The sequence below is a fragment of the Drosophila mauritiana genome, chromosome 3L, assembly GCF_004382145.1.
Source record: "Drosophila mauritiana strain mau12 chromosome 3L, ASM438214v1, whole genome shotgun sequence".
In the NCBI taxonomy this organism is placed as follows: Eukaryota; Metazoa; Arthropoda; class Insecta; order Diptera; family Drosophilidae; genus Drosophila; species Drosophila mauritiana.
The window spans coordinates 21,039,994-21,062,440 of NC_046669.1; the positions used below are offsets into that span (position 1 = coordinate 21,039,994).

The 22,447-nt window shown below is 46.7% G+C and overlaps 1 protein-coding gene across 2 annotated transcripts; it reads left to right on the forward strand.

The window, feature by feature from the left end:
* The first annotated feature begins 897 nt into the window (after positions 1 to 897).
* Positions 898 to 22,321, forward strand: LOC117139295 (ankyrin repeat and BTB/POZ domain-containing protein 2). Of its 2 annotated transcripts, XM_033301527.1 has the most exons (8): positions 898 to 1,570; positions 8,061 to 8,268; positions 17,243 to 18,793; positions 18,912 to 19,518; positions 19,699 to 20,467; positions 20,897 to 21,260; positions 21,389 to 21,716; positions 21,779 to 22,321. In XM_033301527.1, exons 2-8 carry the CDS (start codon positions 8,150 to 8,152, stop codon positions 22,019 to 22,021), a joined length of 3,981 nt encoding a protein of 1,326 aa, XP_033157418.1. In that variant the 5' UTR covers positions 898 to 1,570; positions 8,061 to 8,149; the 3' UTR covers positions 22,022 to 22,321. The 2 variants fall into 2 exon arrangements, with proteins under 2 accessions (XP_033157418.1, XP_033157417.1); XM_033301526.1 differs by lacking the exons at positions 898 to 1,570; positions 8,061 to 8,268 and adding an exon at positions 14,052 to 14,971.
* The last annotated feature ends 126 nt before the right edge of the window (positions 22,322 to 22,447 follow it).

Here is a 22,447-nt window from a genome sequence, read left to right on the forward strand (position 1 = left end):
ATTTGGCGGCGTTCTTGTTCTGCCGATTGTCATGGGAGATGTGAGGAGGACCGACCAGAACAATGGCACACTAAACCGAACTTAGGGCCCTGTTTGGGCCATAAATTCCGAAGTAAACTGTGACGTTTGAGCGGCAGGTAGCCCCGCAGATACACTAACACAAGGTCGTTTCGCTGGCAGTACGAGTGATTAGTGCGGCTGGGCTTCTTGCGCGGCTCCTGCCTGGCTGGTCATTGAACCAAACCATTAGCGACTCCTACGCTCCTTGTCCGATTGGGAAAGCACAGTAGCCAACTACGAGCGGTGCAAATTGCAGGGGGAAGCGATGGGCGGAAAATGGCAGCAGGCAGGAAAGGCGGGAATGGCGGGAAAGGAGGAAGAGGACCAAACCTGTCGGGGCCATGGAAATTCCTATGGCCCGAGCTTCACAGTTGCGATTCGGGGGCCAGCGTGTGCCAAGCCCACGAGCTTCGTTTCGGCCATAACAAGAGCAGGCCCTGGCCCGCGAAGGCAGTACAAAGAGTACGAAATCGCCGAGCGTAAATAACTCATAGATAATAATGGCCGGGCATTTGCAGTCCATGCGCGCAAAACAAAAGACTTAGGACACGAACTCGCTTGGCCGAAGGAGTCGCAGTCGGCAGTCGTCATGTAACCAGGGCCAAAAAAACCAAAACAAGATCAACTGGTTTGAGATACTTACTCAAAGTGGCTGCAGGCACGGCTCTCCCAGAGCCACAGTATGCGGAGAGAGCCGATCTCGAACTCGCCGACCTGTTGAGTGCGACTCTTTTTCCGATTCCGAGTCCGAGCCCAAGACCTCGTCTATTGCGCGTGCCTTCGGTGGATTGGGTCGCTGGTCGCTGGTGGCTCAATCGTTGCTCTGTAAAATACTTTTCCCCAAAGAAGTTTCAGTTGTGGTTTTGACTTTTCGCCGTGCAGAACGATTCTCCAGCGGTCGCTTCGTTGGCTGTGCTTGGTTGCTTTTGTCTCAATATGGCACCCCGTCTCGCCGTCTCTCTCACTCAGATTCTCCGATTGAGCGCGGCCGTGTAATATGCGCGAAAAGTGGTTTTCGGTATATAGTCAGCATTCGCATATATCCGGAGAGTCAATTTTCCTGTTAGCCGAAAACCTGCCGAAATAAAAAGAAAAGAATTCGAGGAAAATATAAATAACTCCAGCCGTGTGTGAGTGAGTGCGTGTGTGTGTGGTGTGTTGTGCCAGTGCTTAGGTGCACTCACATGTATGTGAGTGGGCGAAAATGCCATGCAAATGCTGATCCTGCTGCCTTTGCTGCTCGCCACTCAGCAGTAGGTGAAAGTAAAGCAATTTGTTTAATTAATTGCACGCAAGCAATTTCTCAAAGTGAGTCCAGATAGCCGGAGTCAAGCGATCACTGTGCCAAGTCTGAGTTAGCAAACCCAATTAACTGAATAATCGTCAGCAAGTTAAGTCCAGCTTAGCCCCTGGATCAACGTATCTCTTGTGTCAATTTAAAAGTAAGCTATTTGGATTAACCACTAAGGCCTGTGAAAAGGAAGCTACCGAAATTGGACTATTCAAAAAGGTGAGCTGCGATTGAGTGCATTGCATGAATATCACCAGTATTCAATGCCCTCTAGCGTATGACAAGTATTAGGGATGCAAATTTGAATACTGTGAGAGGTTTTTTTTACGGCTTTTTGTCTTTCCTACCAGTTCTGCAAAAAGAATTCGAGTAGCTTACCACACCTAAAAACGGAAACCTAATGAGTTCATTATTGCGCTTAACTGTTCATAAAAATATGGAATAAATTCGCTAATAAAAAGCTTCCTATACATATCGGCATGGCTCAAATCTATGCAAATGCGATGGTTGAGGGGAATGATGCTGAGACCCGCATGGGAAGATCATTTCTGGCTTGTATTTCTGTGTCGCAACCCAATTTCCATTCGAAGTATGGATTCCGAAGCGATTTTGCTGGTGGGAAGCCGAGCTCTGACAAAACATTTGGCAATAAGCTGAAGTTATGTGTATTCCACAAATACATTTAACTAGTTTTTCCTTGTTCTGGTTTAAATTGGACAACAAACAAGCTCGTAAGTTCAAGCACACAAACATAAATAAGCACACGTATGCAAACATATCTATGTGTTTGTAAGAGTTCGAATGGGCTTATGTATATTCACCCATGGGTGAAGTATTTTTATTGACTTCAGCTTTGGCGTTTGACACCTTTGCGGCTTTGTTTACGATTCGAGTGGAACCTAAAAAAAAAAGAATAAGGAATGGGGGCGAAACAAATTAATTTAAATTAACTCTTTCTAAGCACTCTTTCTTTCTTTAAAAAGCGCCGATTAACAGCGCGGAATTTAAACACTTTTTAAAATTGATTTTTTTATCTGGAAGAAACATAACGATCCATTGATCAAAATATCTGAAACATAGTATGGTGATGGTAATGATATTGGAATAATGACACCAAACAGTGCATATTACTGCTGATTCGTGTTTGTAGTCCTGTCCTGAAGAAGACAAGATATCGTATTTTGTCGGCATTTATAGCCGTAACTCGTAGATTCAGAAAGTATACTAGTTTCGTTAAACACGCAACACGTTAAAGAAAGCGTCCTATAAAACTATATGTTCTTGATCGGAGTTACTAGCCAAGATATTCAAATATCTTTGGTACCTTTTGTGGGTACGTCGAATCTTGGGACTTAATAGTGCCATAGTGATTTATGTGGGTTCCGGATGATGCCCTACAATTTTGAAAGTTGTTTGAATTGTTCCTTTTGGCACAATTAGTCCTGTCTATTTCTAGAAAGAACTTGTATTTGATTATGCTCGGGCGAGCATGAGCATTCTTTTCTTCTTTCCTTCTGCATATCCCTCACTAGTTGGGTGACGGTTATACAGAAACTACAAAAAACCGACGATTTATATGTGTACTATGTAGAGTACTCTTTATTAGGCTACAAATACAAATCACACGACTCGAGCCTTTTATAGGCGTGTTTATAGGCGTAACAAAGAGTTTTAGAGTGTTGCAAGTTTTTTTCAATTGATGCGTTGACACTTTTAATCGTCTCTTGTTTTTGTGCCATTCGAAAACACCCCACCAGCGACAGAGTATACTTTTTTATTGCTTGAATCAGCAACTCAACCGAAAGGCACAGCTGCCTCAGAGAATCGAGAAACGCAGTGGATGGCTGATGTGGGGGGATTCAGGAGGCCAACAAAGCCGCTCGTGCCGACACACCTGACAAGCGAGTCAATAGGCAAAAGCCGGACTGCATTCTGAGCCCTGACATTATTGATACATTATGGGGCCATTTCATAGGGCCTCCATTGGATACATGGGGGAGATATGACCACAGAGCGTTTGTTAGATACCGGCTTGTGGATGGGGAGTGCGACCTCTGGTCAAAAGGGGGCCTGGTTTAATTACCAGCGGTCGGAGGTGAGCGTAAGTGGTTTTTGGCCCACTTCGGCCTGTCACTGTCACTTGGTCACTGATGAAGGGACTGGGCGGGCAAGGGAAGGAGCGAAAAGGCAGGGCGTGGCCCATTGTCTTCCGTTAAGCCAATTGTCCATTAAGACCAGAGCTCCAACTCGGCGGTTGCATAAGCCCGGCTGAGAGTATTTTATTTCACTGTCAGTTGAGATGAAAAATTGTCTTAATGTTTTACTCCGCTTATTGGTATTTGGCCCCTTGCTGACATCACGTGACAGCGAAAACAACGACTTCGCCGATCGCTGGTTCGGTGGCATTTTTGGCTTCGAACAAATAATTTAAATGTCAATGGGCGACTCCAGCCGAACAACCAACCAGCTCCCTGGCCGATCGATCCAGTCCCGAATTCACGAGAAGTCGAGACCGCAGAGCCGAGACCCAAGATCCCAGCCATCCAATCCAATATCAACCAGGTGACCCAATTCCGGGCAGACACTGCAGCAGCCACGCCAGAAAATCACTTTCTCTCCGGCCCATCAAGTTCTGGGGCTCCATCGGGCCCCAACTCCGACCTCGTCTCGATCGCAATTAAGAGAAAATTTAATTTTGAATTTATTAAGGCAAATAAGCCGGGGCTGGTAGCCCGAAATGCCGGATGGCGTGCGTGTCTTGCTTTTGACACAAATCAAAATTCTTCCACATGCAACGAATTCAGAACGGAGAGGAGATAATTACGGCACTCGACAGTTCTTCAGAGGCCCCAACGAGATCGCCGGATTGGCCTTGGGTACTTGCCAAAAGAAATTCGAAATCAAATTGAGATCAACAAATTCTGCATTCCGCTCCCGGGCATCGAATCAATCTGGATCTAATCAGGTAGTTGCCCCTTCGGCATTTGAATGGGTTGACCACAGTGCACAAGGTTTAATTAGTTGATATTCCCATTAGCTAATACATAATCTATTGCTAGATTCAATAGGAATCAATTTGGAATACTTTACTTCTAAGGAAGCAACTAAGCCCATTCCTCGCGCCTATTGAAATGGATATGGCTCTTTATTCCCTACATTTGTATAATAAATTGAAGATTTGTATACCTGGAAATGTACAAACAAAGTATCGGAGTTCCCAATGCACACATTCCCAGGAAGATTGAGCTCGTGGAGCCCGTCGGGCCACTTGAAATTTGTTCGCTGTTTGCCTTCTACTCGATAGATGGAAACAGAAGAAATTCCGAATGGCAGGCCAAGTATCAAGTATCGGTTACAAAACGTTTCAATTTTTGCTGCCTCACGGGGCTCACTCACCACTCGCCACAGAATGGAATAGTTTGGGGATCGGTGATCGGTTATCATTGAGCGTTCGAGAGTTTGTTTGTTTTGGGCCAGTTTATTGCGCGCTTGTGCCCCTGGCCAAAAAGATGCCCCCAAATGCGGAGAGAGCAGCAAATGGAGACAGAGCCTCGGAAATCAGATATCTTTTATTTGCCACATAGGCCAGAAAGGAATGCCAACGAAATTGGTGATAAATTCACCGATGAAATTGTTTAGATAACAAACGCAGCCGCGCATAAGCTTCGCCTGGAATTCTGGTTTCCTCACATTTGTTTTTATTCCTTTATTTTTTTGTTGCCAACTTGCCACCGCGACCGTCCATAAATGGCTAATGACAATGGATTAGCATAAGCTGTGCAATTAATCTTTGTAACAAGTGGAAACCGAAGCAAACCAAGTCGCGCTGGAGCCACCAAAGCCAGATGGAAATAACTAATACTCCAGGGCATGAAACTATTGGAAATTTCAGCGTAGATCTTTTCTATGATTAATGAATGGAGCGAACGAACCGAACCGATGCGAAGCGATGAGCACGACAATCTGGTAGGATTCCTGAACCCGCTTTATTATGCAAATGAACTATTAAGGGCGTAGAAGGCCGCATCTATTAGTGTCGGATCTGTGGTCACAATCGAAAATACGCCACCTGACCGCCGAACCGAACCCGGCTCGGAATCAGAATTAGAATCGTACTTCTCACCGGGATTTAGATTCCATGATGCAGTCATCGTTGCATATTAATGTCCCGGGGCAAACTTCAGGCAGTTAGTCGTATGTTCGGCATATTAATTATGAAATTCCATGTGTGTCTTTTGACGCAGCCGTGCGTGTGAGTGTTTTTGTATCTTTCGGATCGGCCTTTCACTTTGGAATGCGGTAGCTGGCGGAGAAAGAGGGAAGATCACTCACGGCACAGGCACAAGGTATGCCAAAAAGGTAAATATTCGAGTAGCGAAGCAATTGGTTAAAGAAGAATGTTCTCCATTAAAAGTTTAAGATGTAAATTTTTCAGTTCGTAACTATAAGTGGTATTAACGGGATAATATTGATCTATTAATAAAGATAATTTGCAGGCGCATAGCTTTCGTATAATTAAATTAGTTTATAAATTGAACTAAAAAGAAGGCATTCAAATGAAGTAAAAACAATGAATAACAACACCAGCTTCAGGTGATTGTGGGAACTCATAGTTCTAGTCATAAATCAACAAATAAATGTAGGCAATTATCCTGGAACATATTGAGATGGATTTTAGCCTCCCTCCTGTTTCCTGGCACTCGTAGAAAACTCACTTTTATATCGGAAATGCTAGATGCAGCCCGGTGAGAAGCAGAACCTGATCGGACACTTTGTCACTTTGTTGGAGCGCCATAAACTCGGCTATGTGGTATCAATTTGCACCAGCTTCTCGGAGATCACAGCGCTTTCTCGCCGGAGACGGAATCGTGGCCATAAATCTACGACCAACAGTCCGATGGGCCGGGAACACAAGAATGAAGTCCACTAATGCCATTTAAAATGCGGCTGTTTAGCTGCCATTTATATGGTATCAATCGACGTTCCTCTCCATTGCTCGATTATTGGGTGTCAAGCCCGGCTGGGATAATTAATGCGCCGCCTGAAACGAAGACATAAAGTAAAACTAACAAAGCCCAAACGAAAACAGTTAAAAAGAAATCTCGGATCGAGATGACCCCATTCAGCTGTATTCTGATAAGGGGTCACGTAGCCAATGAGCTGGTGAACCCTACGACAGGCGTATCGCACTCATTGTGGCCCATTCGAAATGGCAACCCGCAGAGAGCGGAAAATAGATCTTAAAGCTGCGCAAAAACGATTTAAATTGTTTGCCCAATAAAACAAGGTCAAATCGCTCGGTTGGAGTGCCTAAGCTCGAGCTCAACCTCATTTATCACGTTCGTTTATATGGGGGAGGTTTATATAATATGTGGGATGCTTGGCGTGATTCATTCGAGCGCTCTTTCAGTGCCAATAACTTGTTTTCACTTCATGGCAGTGGACTATAATGGGTCTTATGCGGTCCATTAGTTGTTATGGCAGCAAAGAACTAAGACTTTTCCTTCGAGAATCATCGATGGTTTCCCTTGGCAAAATGAAGCCAGCCAATAAAGACATCTAGTTTGCTACTGGGCCCATATATGAATCATAGCTCCAAATTACTGGGAACCTGCTGAGTTACCTATATCATTATATAGCATCCCCATCAACCCACCAGCTTCATCACCGCCATCAAAGTCTCCCATTTCCCTTCCCATTACGGTGCTTGGACACTTCCGATAAGATCGCTTTCAGCGTTCAATAGAAAAGCTAAATAACACACAAGCCAAGTGTGTTCCAAGGGAAGAGAACAGAGTCTTTTTACCGGGAACGGGACGATAAGCGAACCAGCTGCTGCAGAGGGAAAACGTTTTCCTTTCCTCATGCCAGGCTGAAATGTCTGACATTACGCAGGCAAAAACCATTTCCAGCGAAATGAAATCGAACGGCATTGATTGCATGCCAATGTGGCTCCAAAGTTCTTGATCGACACCTGCGCCAGACGACGACGACGCTCTATCAGACGGGGCTGCAGTCCGACGACGGCTGAAATTCGCAGCCAGATCCAGATTCAGATCCAGATTCAGACCCAGGCCCAGGCCGGGCCAGACCGGTGACCATTTATAGAGCAACTGGCCACTAGCAAGACGATCAACAGACGCTCAACCTGCCATGCCAATGACGCAAAACACGCAATGGCCCGAGACTCCTCCTCCGAGCTTTCTCCGCTCCCCTGCTCCTCTGCTCCGCTCAAAGGGGCAGCGTTAATTATTATGGGCAGAGGAAGTGGCGACGACGTCGACGGCGACTAATTGCACTGGGGCTCTTTCATTCGGAGGGGCTAGACGTCTTCTCTGTCCACTGGGATGCCCCTGCTTCCCAACTAGCCACCATGGACGGAGTTCGATGTCTAATAGAGGCACACTTTGGATTGGAAGATGTATAGCTGAAGATCATAGATATCTTTTAAGAAAGTTCTTACCTACTACTATCAGTTTTTCGTATTCAGATACGATAGATAGATTCTTGAGAGAAAGGGAAAATACAAAAATATTTATAATTAACTTATCAAGTTCTTTGTGACAAATTACTTTATTAATATTAAGCAACTCATGGGAACATTACTTTTAGGTTTCCTCATATCCATGTAATAGTATAGAGGTACGCCTCTCCTCATTCCTGCACTGCATTATTAAATGGAATCGTTTGTTTGCTTTACATTTTGCAGAGCCGGAAAATGCAGCATCTGTAACTGTGAGCTTCGACGGGTTGGAGAGACGAAGAAGAGGTAGCCACACGCTCGGACTCGCAGACAGCATGCCCACTCGCCACAATTGGGACTCGGAGCGTGTGGGCGTGGCACATCTGGCCGGGGCCCTCAGCCCACTTTGCATAACCGATGCCAACCATGAGATACTGCGGCCGAAGCCGCGAAGGTGAGTTCGCTGCCTAAGTCTTTCTATTTTCCAATGCCGTGGCTTATGCACAGCTTATGCATGCATGGAACATACGAGTTGTTCGGCTATGATTTACTTCTTTGATATGGAATATTTGTTATTCTAAATCATTCAGCTGCATTGTGACCCCTAGGGTATTATGCCAAAGAGATAGTTGGGCTTACTGTAGCTATTACTCAGTGTGTTTGTATTACCAGTACCACGCCTTTTCATGTAATGATGAATGGAATTCAAATGCTAAGCTAATTTGTAATTCTTAATTTTACTGGTAATCTCCAACGATCATCTGAAACAAAAGCAAATCATTAGCAACGGCGACAAATAGATATTTTTACATCATATATAATATGAGCTTTGTTCTTTGTTCAAATTATTTATATTTACGTGATAAAAATTTAAGTCAGAAATATTACAGTATGCAGAAGAAAACGAACACTCTTAAGCGCCACCTAGATTTCATATAGAGAACCTGAGAAGTTACATGGATTTGACAGCACGCCATCTGTCTGCAGGTTACTGAAGCAGTGCCTGTGAACCGACTAGCCGATAGGTGGCGCTATTTCCAATTAAAAGGTTCAACTTTTAAACTGTTAGGTAAATGTTGTACCTAGCTTGAATTTGAACAAAATAACATAAACTCCGTACCGACTTTTATGTAAGTAGAGAGTAGAGAATTTATTATCCTAGGTTCCACTTGCTTGAGAAACTAGGTTCCAACTGATCTAAAAACTGGTTAAATTGGTAAATTAAAAATTTGTAATCATATCAATGTATTTTTTTAACATTTCTACAACAGTTGATCGTGATAAACTCCTTTTAAGAATAAAACACGTGTATGACTATTTTTAGATGTCAAAAAGATGACGAGAAGGATTTATCCGCTCCGCTGGAGTTCCTCAAATATTTGCCGTTCTGCTTTCGTATTGTCTTTCAAAGCGCCAGTCCAGTCTCTTAGAAGATCCAACAGACGGGCGCACAATGGCCGCTATTTTAGGACTTGGTCACTTGCAAGCATAATTGTGCACAAAAGCGTGAAGTGTGGCGCTTTTGGAGGGGGTTGGGCAAGGGGAGTAGTGTGGGTTGAACGGACAATAAACTTGTATTCTGCGCCGAGAGACCAACTTCTTTTCGGAAGTGATACATGAGCAGCTACGAGGAAAAGAAGTTGGATGGGAAGTGTGTGGCTGGGGCAGAATAGCGGACGCTAGACGATTTTCGGAAATAATAATGGATTGTTGGTGTTTCTCGTACGATCGTGACTTCTTGGTCGCTGGGCCAAACGGGAACGATCCGTCTGCGATTCGTTTTCGCATTGTGAAGCCGGTCAAGGTTAATTTGGAAAATATTAGTGCCAGTTCTCCGGCGGCAGAAGATTGCTCCGGATGTGTGCCACAAAAAGTAGATGGGCCTGCTTTACGACCCCATCTGCTCAGGTAGAGATGAATAATTGCTGAATGCGGGCCCGGCCCAGTCAGTCAAGACTAATTCAATTAAAACGAGACTAGAGCCGAGCTTGAGATACATTTAGAGCTACGGACAGAGGTACACGCGAAGATGGAGATACAGGCGAGGCTGCGGCTGAAGGTTTTGGCTCTTTCTTCGCAAAGTTCAAGCTCGATTGAGAAATCGTACGGCGGAGTCAGACAATTGCCGATCGAAATCTGGCCGCCCTCCAGGAAACTTAAATATGACTGGCATTTACGAAACTTTATTGTGGCGCGCTTCTCTCTTTCTGGCAATTAAAAGTCCGAAATGCGAGTAACAACAAACAAATGACAGTCGGTGTATTTCACACAGCAAACGAAAGTGAAAATCGCAAAATGTGAATAATTAGCAGGGCCCAACAATACGGGGAATAAAATAATAATAGCTAACGAACTGAAATAGGAAAAATGTACGAAAAATTCGCTTCAATTGCTAGCAGCAGCAACAATTTGTAGCCAACAAAGTCAATGACAATAGCTCCGCGGAGGGCAGAGCCATCTGCGAGGGCAACAAACTTGATACACTTACTGGAACTCCCACCTTCCCCGATCCCCATCCCCCCATCCACGAATTGTAGTACCTGTGGCCCTATCGCCGTAGCATCTTCAATTCGGAGGTAATTCGAACGCAGCACTAAAGCTGGCACAAGAAATAATGCGACGACGTGGGGCAAGTGAAAATGTTGTTACCTTTTTACCTTTCCGCGACTTTCTTTACGGCCGCAGATACAGATACTCGCGCAGCCAAAGATACGGGTATCTGTGAGACACAGCGCGGCGTTTGTCAAAATATACCTACTTGGCTAACTAAGTAGTCGCCATCAAAACAGAATCGCCCCAGTCTAAAGCCGCAAATACCAAGAGATCAGAGAAAATTCGGGCCGCGAAAGTGTGGGAGATTTTTGGGGGCGTCAGCAGCTGTTTTCCGAGTGGAGCAGCCTGTTGATAGGTCTGGATAGACAGGCGACCAATTAAGTCGGGGAAGCTGCCGTCGAGGAAGACCCCGTCTTCAAACGGAAGCAAAGTCAGTCGGTACATCTTCATCTCCAACTCCAACTCCATCTTCATCGCCATCTTCATCTTTACCTGCAGCCTCATCATCATCTGCCACTTCACAGCTTCTCCAATTGGCGATGGGGATGTGGTTGAATGCGGAAATCGCCACAGTAGTCGCAGCATATTAAACTCTAATCAGGTAGATGCGATGATATGATAGGGCCGAGAGCACTCGGAGAAGGTAGCAATTTGTCAGATGTTGGGTTTCATAACAGTTACAGCCAATTGCCGTGTCACTGATGGTGTCGGGATACCACGGCTCGTCTTGAGTATATCATTTGGAAGACACACAGGTGCGGAGTGTAAACTAAGCGAGATTGATGGGGTTGTGGGGTATAATTCCCAGCGCATATGGCATTATTATCCTTGACTTAATAGCTGGCATAGTGTACTGTTGTACCACCATTGGCAACTCGGCTAGTTCTCTAACTGACAGATTGCCGTGACAGGGCCAAACTTAATTCAAAAGTTTCCTAACACTCCAATAACTTTCCTATGAATCCTAATTTCGTAATTTCCACTATTCCCAGGCTGATCGAACCCATGACTCAGCCCAAAGAAGTTTGGCTTGAGCAATCCATGTCAATCACATTTTGGTAAATCTTCCAAGGGAAAATGGGGAAAACAAGTGAAATGAAATTCGTCTGACAGCAAGTACGAGTATCTGGCTTGAGTAGTTGGGCTTGCCTTGAGGCTCCAATGCATTAGGCTAACCTTGCTTCTGCTCCTTCTCTTCCATGCCACAACGCGCAGATATATTTGCGAGGTAAAGATTATTAATGATCTCGCTGGAAGACAGACCTGGTTCTAATGATCTACAATCTAAGCTGAAAACCATTTCCTGTCTAACACTGTCGGCATGAAAAACGAAAGTTCCCCAAACCTCATTAGTCGGGTGACACAGATATATATGCTGGATATATATATACATCGGCGATACTAAAGGGTGGGGCTGGGCCATATTTCTCCTCTTTACTTTCGGATGAGTTGCATTTGCCGCCTTTGTCCAGTTTTTCCAGCCGTTTTCGGTCTTTTTCTCCTTCGTGGCCGAGTTGTTTTATAAACACGCGAATATTACATTAAACCTTTTGGTGTAGTTTTGTGTTTCTGTGCCGTTTTTATATTTTGGGGGGTCTCTTGAGTGCGGCGTATAAAGCTCCGCCTAATGGGCGCAAGCATATTTATGGCCTGTCATTACTTTTCCGTAAATTAAACTTTTTAATGCGAAAATTGCTCAGAGTGTAATTTTTTTAATAATCCACCTGGCTTAGAAACCCAAACAGCCGGCGGCCACCGAAGAAAGTTATTGTATAATCGGACCGTAGAAAGATTCATAGAGCATTTGTTTCGGTTTTCCGTATTACGTGGGCGTTCAATGCCCGATTTTCTTTCGGGGATTTCGGTATTTGGATCATACGACCGAGGCTTTCTAATTGCAATTGCCATGCGCGTATGTCGGTGGTTGTGAATGGGCTTATATATTCGGGTCTGTGGCTTCGGACCGCTCCCATTTACCATTCCATTCTTCATCCACAAAGGAGAAGCTTCTACCGGGGGTCGAAATCATGGTTTCGTATCGGAAAAACAAAAGGCTAACCTCAAGAAACCGTTAAGTCAGCGCGCCTGAGCTTGTATAAATCATTAGGAGCAGGTTACGCTCGGCAATTTATTTGCTCCACACATGAGATGTATCTTGTAGATGTATCTCGAAGCCTACGCAGGTCTGCCCATGCTCGGAACTCAGATCTCAGAACTCAGAGCTCAGAACCTGGCTGTTTTTACTATCTTGGGAGCCGGGAACCAGACCCCAGACTCCCGCTTGGAGGGGCAATCCCGGGCTGGAAGGAAGCTGGCAAAACGATCTGATAAGTGCCGAGATTGTATAACCTTCGTGTGCTGGGTGGTGCTGTGATGTGGAGCTGAGGTGCTTATGCTCCCTTGGCCCCGCCAAACAGTTATACATAATTAAATTCAGTGCAGGGCTCGCCGCCAGAGTTGGTAGCCACTTTGGCCAGTCACTGCGCTAGAGATGGCTGGGGTTTCCGTGGGTAATATGTGATCGGCAAATGGCTCAAGATCTTTAAGCTGCAGGAGGTTAAACTTGATTAACCAAAGGATAGAACTTCAACACTGAAGTTATATATTTTTAAGCTTATTATTATTAACCTAACTTGCTATTAAGTGGAGCAGGTGCAACTAAAGTGATATTAAAGATGCCTCATATAAGCTATGTCTTCAACTTAACTTTTCTGAAGGCAAATGCTGTAAACTGCGTTCGTCAATTGTACAATTTCCCCGCTGGCATCTCTGCCGCCGAACGCAGTGATTTTTGAAAATCACGGCAGCAACAAGAGGCGAGCGGGAAAATGAAAAAGAAAACTCACTGATATTTCTCCAGTACATCTAGTACATCAGCAGGCGTCCAAAGTGAGCCCTCAAAGCTGCCTGGTGTAGCCGTTGCTGTGGTTGTTTCTGCGCCGCTGGCGGCTTTGGATGTCAAATGTTGGTGCAGACCCATTGTTTTGGTCACACAGCTGAGAAGCAAATGGAAAAATTACCCAAGCCGATAGAGCCGAAGACCCGAAGACCCTCCATGCAAGGTGGCCGCTTCCCCGGAACCCCCGATCCCCGATCCACGATGCCCGATCCCCGGGGGCCCAAAACGCGCTGTGAAAATGAGGAAAAACAGATACCGCCGCCGACAATGACTAAGCAGCGCAGTCGACTTCTGCGCCGGCGCAGCGGCAGCAGCTGGGGCTCAGACCGAATCCGAGCTTCCAATTCAGTCGAGCTTCAGTGCCAGCGGAGAGCGAACGGCTTGGATAGTCGGCGGGTCCAGATTTCGCGCACACAGCTTTGGATTCGAAGTTTCGGCCGCGGATGGATGAACACCCAAAAGCTGCGCTAATTTATAATTTGCATAATTACCATTATTACCATTGTTACCAGTGCGACAGTGAAATGGGAAACATGAAGCTGGGCCAAGAAGCAGCTAACTGTGCTCAGAGAAATTTCTAAAAATATTAAAAACCATTGAAATGTATAAAACAACAGAGTTCTGTGCTGAAGAAAAATCAGATCTGCATACAAGATCGTAGATAATAACCCAAAAGTGAACAAATTTAATGTTTATGCTACCAAAAACCAACTAAAGATATTTTTTTCGGGAGTTTATTAAATTTAATAAAATAAATTTATGATTATCACATGCAAATACTAGCCACCATACTAGCTAGTAAAGGACAATATTTCAAAACCTATCAAATCCTTCAAAATTATGCAGTAAGTTATCCCGAAAAGGGTAATTCTCTCAACAAGTATCTGAAATGAAACCAAAGCGAAACTAAAAGCAGCATGTATTGCACCAAAGATTGCACCTGCAGCCTGTGTCGCGAGTTGCGAGGCTACAAGCCCAGTGGCAAGAAGAGTGCTCCTTCAGCGCCCACTTTGTTCAGCAGGATGCTGAACGACAACTTCATCCTGCGACGCCGCGGCATCTCCCTCAAGAACTTCCAGCCACAATCGCTGAGGAACAGCGAGATGCTGGCCCAGCAGATGCCGGTGCCACGCCCCCCGCAGACGCCCTCGCCTACGCCTATCGAGGAGCTGCCGGACTGGGCGACGGAGGATTCGTCGCGGGCGAAGAAGCCCAACCACAAAGTGGTCATCTACTTCGGCGACTCTATCCACCGCGGAGGCCAGCAATCGCCGCTGCCCTCGCCCAAGGAACTCCACTCGCAGCTGCTGCAAGAGATGTCCCAGAAACTCAAGACCAGCGTGGCGGAGGAGGGCCCACCGGGCGTGGAGAAGGCGAAGAAGGTGCAACAGGTGGTGGGGCAACCGGAGACCAACCCGCCAGCGAATGACGAACTGCCGCCCTACATTGAGAGCGTGCAGAACGGCGTAATTAATATCAGAATTGAAGGCAATTACCGGCGAGCCAGTGCGCTGGTGGAAACGGTGGCAAAACCCACTCTGGCCGTTGTGGGTCCAACGAAATCCGAGTGCGATTGCGATGCAGCCGTCGGTGATAATGACGATGGTAATGCGGATGATGATAGCGACGACCCTGGCCAAGATGAGGCGGAGACGGACTCGTGCGACTGGAGCTACGTCCAGGAGTGGCGGAGGGCAGCGAAACGGTACTGCGAACTCTTCGGATCTCGAGCTATTATTTATTTTCTCGTTCCCAATCACAATCCCAATCCCATTTCCATTTCTATTCACATTGCACTACTGCAATTCTTTTGTGAAAGTCGGGGAAAAGGGATTTCTTCTGGGCATAAAGCGGGTGGACTTTTGATTGCCAAAAGCGAAAGGAACGTAGTTTGGGAGTCCGAATGGCGACTAGACAGCCGAATCTAGGTTGGGAAGATGCCAATAGTGACTCCACCCCACAAGATTGCAATTTAATCAACGGTTAATTACATTTTATTTGTCGAAAAATTAAATAGTTAGATGAAATATAAAAGGAAAGGAATAGTTAGAAGAATTTAATAAAAGTTTGTCTGCATCTTCGTTTTTGGCAAACAATTGCAAGCTTCATCGGCTATACTCAGCTTGTCGGAATAAAACACGCAGATTTTAGCATATTTTAGCATATTTATTTTTGAAATATAGAAAATGGCTACAAAAATAATCACAACTTTAGAAAATTCTGGCCATGACAGCTTTTGTGATTGGTGGTAAAACGTTTTTCTCATATCGACTAGATATGATAGACTAGAAATGATAAATTAGTCCCAACTTTGTAGCTTTTATAGTCTCCGAGATCATGACGTTTATACGGGCAGAGAGACGAACGGACAGACAGACGAATGGACAGACAGAATTGGCCAAATCGACTCGGCTAGTAATCCTCACCAAGAATATGTAGAGTTTTGACATTCGGAAACATTCCTTCTACCTGTATAGTACTTATGAACGAATCTAGTAAGCTCTAGGAGTAAAAACCAAACTAAATACACTCATATGTGCCAATAAATACACATTTAAACACAGACTAGAAAAAAAGAATGATTATCAGAAAAAAAACGACTTAGTTGTTCACTTTAATGTGCTCCATTAGAAAAGTTGTTTGATTTTATATCTCATAATATTTAGACACAGATCGTAAAGGTTGGTCGTAAATTTACATACAAGCTCCATAAATGAGTTTTTGGGAATGGATCAGTGGGAACTTAAACTACTCATGGGTTGCAGCACAAAAAGTCCTATAAAATCTTTAAAATAGCAATGGCTCTTAAACAGTTCTTCGATTTTCGTTTTTAAAATATTACCTAATTGATTAACAAACAAGGCAAATATTTAGGCAAACAGAAATCTAGAGGTCGTTGCTCGGCAACTAAAGATCAATAAAGATTGAAGTTGAGAATTAGATCATTATAACAGTACTCCGAAGATATTCAAAGCACTCATAAATCGTATTTAGCACAGAACCTTGTTCAGATCTTAAGTATCTGCATTTCATATACAGATATATTGTCAAAAAGACAATAAAGATCTCAGCATTTAAAATTTAGGTCAATCTGAGCTCAAGTTACAGCATAGACTGTCAAAGGGATGCGCAAAATTTGAATGATAACGATGCCCAAAAAGAATGAAAAATCAAAAGACTTTTTCGCATGCAAATGAAAAATCGTAACTGGCTTTTAATATCGCTTTGTTATCTGAAGTTGCCAACCCAGTTAGAAGATGATGGTTATAAATGCAAAAGAAATGTGAGAACGAATCGTGGCGATGAAGATCAACCCACTTTAAGACTCCAGTCTTGTGGTGTAAATATTTTGTTAGCTTTATAATATTATTTAATTCGAATAGAATGTTCGTCCACCAGCTTGTAATATATTAAATCAATGGTCTTGACCATTTTTAAATAGTTTAATCAACAAAATACTCGACCAAGAGTCTCTTCTAGACGGGCACTTCTAGACTAATTAGGTGTCAAGTTGGGCTCGTGGCTAACTAAACGGTGGTCATGACTGTGTGGACAGAGATTAGCGTTAGTGTGACATCTCATCCTCTGCCCGTTAGTAAGATTCATTGTTTATTTTGCCTGGTATTCTTACTGTTTGCTGGGGAATTTTGATGAGTTGCATCATTTATGGGACTGGAAATGGGTCAGGCTTAATTTAGAAGCTTTAGCCATGGCTTCATTTTTAGCTTTGTGGATAAAGTTATTACCTTAGTTGAGAAGCATTCACTATTTTTGGTTCCTAAAGTGTTCATGGGCACTAAAAATATAGATCAAATCCAATTTGGTTTTTTTATGACTTCTTAATTATTTTCTCTTTTTTTAGCACACTGATCTTAAGGATTTGAATCCCTTAGAACTCTTCCCCTAACTATAAGTAAACATCATCAACTCCTTTTGATGGCGCAAAACTAATTATTTTTTATTTAACTCTTTCCAGACCCACTGGTAACTTGCCGCCCAACTTTGGCCAGCACCAGGCTCCCAGCCAGGTGACCGGCTTGCCCCCCGTGCCCCCGCCACAAATGCAGTCGCCCCATCAGGTGCAGAGCCAGCTACCGCCCTCTCAGACGCCACTGTCGTCGCAAAAGGGATTGGCGGTGGCCATGGCCACTCCGGCACCGAGAGTGTTCAAGGAGCTGGCGCAGCAACCGAACAAGGGGATGCCCCACAAGATGGTAGCCTCATCCTCGTCCTGCAGTGGCGGACAGGCGAACTCGTCCTGCAAGATGCCGTCACCAGGGACCGCCGCAAAGGCGCTGATTCCACAGAGGGCAGTGGCTGGTCCAGCGCGACTCACGGTGCAGAGTACGCCAGTAAAGTCGCAGCCACCGCAACTGAGTGGGAGCCTGAGCCAGAGCCAGGTCTCGCCCAGCAGACCCACTTTGGGCATACCCACTACAGCCGCCAATCCCACGCCGTCCAGGATCCACCAGCATGACCAGTTTCGGGCGCTGCAGCGGGTGCAGGAGTGCCACAGTTCTTCGGACGAGAACCGCAGCTCCGGACATGCCAGCATGTCAGATACCGGCGGCCACAGCTCCTCGCCCGCAGGGGGCATGACCTTGGGTCCGCTACCCGAGGATCGCCTGGCGGCGGGAGTGACAAACAGGAGCACCCGATCGCGGAGGCATCGTGGAATCATGCCTGGCGGAAAAGCTCCGTGGAGCGGCACAGGACTGGAGGACATTAAGCTGGCCATGCTCACACTGCGCTCCCAAACCAGCAGCAGCACCTACAGCAGCCTAAGCGCCGGATCGGAGAGCTCGGAGCCCGCCCGCCGCCTGGGCAGATACTCCTCGCTGGAGACGGTGGTGACCAGCACGAGTGCAGACGAATTTGTGTGGGTGGATTCGCACAACCGGCTAGTTGAGCTGCAGCATCCTCCGTGGAGCCAGCAGTGCATCCTGAAGGTCCTGAGGAACGGACGCTGCCAGCAGCAGGCTGAGCATCTGGCCGTGGAGGCAGTTTCCCGCCTAGGATATCTGCTGCAGCGGGCGCTGGTGAGGATCGCCCGCGAGATTCAACGTTTCTCGGCGGGCGTGGGTCTCTGTTCCAAGCAAGAGGTGGTCGGAGCCCTGCGGGTGGTGCTCAGCTCCTCGCTGGCGGACTCTTGCACCAAAGCGTGCCTCAGGTCCGCCGCTATGTTCGCAGTTCCCGGAGAGAGCGCGCTGAAGCAGAGCAAGTCCGCCCGGGCAGGACTCCAATTGTCAGTGGGGCGCTTCTACCGCTGGATGACGGACGCCAGACTGGGCAAATTTATCCACGAGTACGCCGCCGTGTATCTGTGCGCTGGAATCGAGAATCTGCTGGAGGAGATTGCCCTTCAGTGCAACGGGACCACTGCGGCCGCCTTGGATCAAAGTATTGCCAGTTCCGGGGATGTGTGGGGACTGCTTCAGCCATTCGCTCATCTCAACGCGGGAAGAATTGCCAGTGGCGCCCTGGCTCTGCCCAGATGGGCCAACTCCTTGGATCAAGTTATTGCCAGGTATGAACACGGAATTTAAAACCAAACCTAGAAAATTTAGGTTAAATGTGCAGATTCTATTAACGCAAATGAAGTGGCATGTCTAATAAAAACAATTATATTATTTCATATGCACCAGTTCCGGAGACTTTCGAGGTCATCTGGCCACCTGTGTGGGCAGCATAAGGGAGCTGAAGGAGAAGGCCCTGCGCACCCAGCAGGAGTTCCAGTTGGCCGCCGCCCTGTCCGGATCCGCTCTGGCGGCTCTTTTCTACTTCATGCGCTGCTCCCAGCTGGAGCACACGGAACTTCTCGCCGCCTCGGGCTGCCATGCTGGCCAGGCGCAATCAGCTGCCCCAGGCGGAGGAACTTCCTCCGCGGGCCACCACGTCCAGGAGTTGTGCTACGAGCGGGCCTACGTGGTGCTGCCTCCACTGGCCGAGTGGTTGAGGGTGGCCGCCGCCCACGCCGAGCACCGAAATGCCATGATGATTGACAAGGATGACGTGATGCAAGCCGCCAGATTGCTTCTACCCGGAGTGGACTGTCCCATAAGGCCGGTGGCGCACGACGAGGAGCTGCCCACGAAGAAGACTCACTTCAACACTGCTCCTACTGTCAGCTCCACGGGCACTGGGACGGGAAGCAGTAGCTGCAGTTCGCCTGTGGTAAGTGGGATTGGCATCGGAATCGGAGAGGACACCTCTGAGCTGGGCAGGCGAGCCACCATTGGAGTTGCGTTCAAGGTACGTATTTCATGTTTTATATAAAAACTAATTCAGTAATTCAGTGTTCACACTTATATGGAATATAGATAAAGTAAAAGTATCTTTTATTGGAACGTCTTCCTTTAAGGAGAGTGCTCCTAGATGTGCTACTCATGAAATGTCTTAATAATCAAACGTCTACTTAAATCCCTTTTACAGCTTCTGCTGACTGGTCGGGCGGAATTGTTAGCCCAGGCCGCCCAGCTTCTGCCGCCCACCACTCGGTACGACACCCAGAACAGCGCCGGACTGACCGCACTGATGATCGCCAGCATCCGAAACGATGAAGTGGCACTGCACGCTCTGCTGGACGCGGGATGCGATCCGAATGTGGAGGTGCCCCCTGCAGGAAGCGCAGGCTACCCGGCCATTCAGCCGGACACTCAGCACTGGACGGCACTGAGCTTCGCCGCCAGCAGGGCCAACTACGTGGCCCTGAGAATCCTTCTGGAAAGGGGCGGCAAGGTGGAGGGCGGGGCCAGGAGTAGCGAGGAGAAGTGCACCCTGACCCCCCTTCAATTGGCCGCCGGCACTGGCAACCTGGAGATCGTGGCATTGCTGCTGGCCCACGGAGCCAATGCGTTTTTGTCCACGCAGCAGAAGGATTTGCTATGCTTTGCAGGATCCGCGCAGAAGGGTTGCTTCTGCGCCATTTCAGTGGCTGCTGCCCACGGACACCGATCGTGCCTTCGCAAACTGCTCACCCACCCCGTTTCACCTGGAACGAGGGATGTGCTCTCCCTGGAGGAGATGCTGGCCGAGGGTGATGTGGGTGGTGTGAGGGGAGCAGGTGGTCCCGGAGGAGCCGGAGGACCAAACAGTGCCAGTGCCAGTGGAAACAACGAGGACATTCTGCCGCTGCTCAACAAGACGCAGATTAAGCGACTCCAGGAGGCCATGTACCACAGTGCCGAAAATAACCATTTGGGTAGGTTAACTTGGAATAGGATTATAATATAAATACGTGTAAGTTTCCTATAATTGCACGGATATCAGCTCTTTTGGGATGTCCTTCTTAAGGGATACATTTTTTCTTTCCCATAGCACACAAATATATTTTGTTGAGGAATTTACCAGAACCGAAAAGGTAGCTGGTTGCGAATCCATTTGCAATTCCAATTAAGCTGCTACCAATGACCGATTAAGTAATTCAATCTGGCTTTAATCGTTTTCAAATTAATTTCATCGGTTTGTGACTGTCTTATAATTAGAGGAAATTTAATGAAGCCAGATTCGTTGAAACTGTTTTGTTTACAAGGTGTCTGCTTTTTGTGTTTCTTCGAGGAATGATTTATTGTTAAGCAGATAGATACAATCGTTGCATACGATTAATACCGATACGGTTCCTTTTTGCCAGATATAACCATTGAGCTGCGGAAACTTGGGGTTCCATGGACCCTCCACTGCTGGATGCACGCTCTATCGGCGGCCCACGACTTGCGACTGGACGCGGTTATAGACCAGTTGCTCCAAGACTTCCTGCAAGTGTGTCCCGACGACTACAGCGCCCAGTTTGTGAGCGAGTGCCTCCCGCTGCTGTTCAACATCTTTCGAAACAAGAACGAGGGCACCACACTCCTCCTGGCGGACATCTTCGCCACCTGCTTCGGCTGGGAGACACTGCCTCCGGTGAAGGAACAGCCGCCGATGCAGCCCGTCCAGGGGTCTCGCATCGATCCCAAGTTCGTTAACAACCCAGAACTCAGCGACGTGACCTTCAGGTGGGTGTGAAAATAATGGATATGGATATAGGTCGCCTACATTTGATAGCTCTAAAGTATTTAAATTCCATCAAAAATATTCAAATGTATGAATGAACTGCAACGCCTTTGGGCATTTTACATTGCAGAGTGGAGGGCAAGATCTTCTACGGACACAAGATCGTCCTGGTCACTGCATCGCCTCGCTTCCAAAGCATGCTAAGCTCCAAACTGAGTGAGGGCAGCTCCACGCCCACGGTGCAGATCAACGACATACGCTACCACATCTTCCAGCTGGTGATGCAGTTCCTCTACTGCGGCGGCTGCAGCTCCTTGGACGTGGCCCACGGCGATGTGCTGGAGCTGATGGCGGCGGCCAGCTTCTTCCAGCTGGAGGGGTTGCTGCGCTACACGGAGGCCCGCTGCTCGGAAATGGTCGATGTGGACAATGTGGTGGCCATGTACATTCATGCCAAGGTGCGATTGCTATTGGTATAGATTGCTACCAGACGGAGATCCTGATCGGCTTACTTTTCCAGGTCTACAACGCCAATCGACTGCTGGAGTTCTGCCAGTGCTTCCTGCTCCAGAATATGGTGGCCCTGCTCACCTACGACGACTCCGTGAAGCGTCTCCTCTTCGCCAAGAAGATTCCCAACCACGACGTGCTCGCCGGACTGCTGCAGACGCTCCAGAATCGCTTGAAGGCCCGCAAGCCCAACTCGGGTGGTGGTCTGGTCAACTCCTACCGATCGCCCCCGGTCACGCCCGTTAAAAAATGAAGTGAAGAGAAGTAAAGTGAAGGAGCTCTGCTCCCGCACACTCTCTCTCTCTCTCTCGACGGAATCGAATTCTTATTTATTGCATTGTTTTTAATTTAATCTCTGAGCTTTTATGTATTATATTAGTTCTCCTGCCCGACCCGACCTCCTTCCCCAACTCCTAGTTGTATTTTTATATTTTCAATTTGTTCAGCGCACTGTTAACCTCTACGAATCCCAGGATGGCCGAGCAGGCGGTCCTCTAGCTATTATTGGTAGTTGAAATTGTTTCTGCATTAAATGAAGAAAGTAAAATTGTAACTACCAAATCTTTCATTTGCATTTAGGCAGCACTCAAATATTGAATCACCTTTGAGAGAGATACCGTCATCGGAGATCTCGAGATCTCATCCATTACTGAGCAATTATATCTGGATGCTTCTGCTG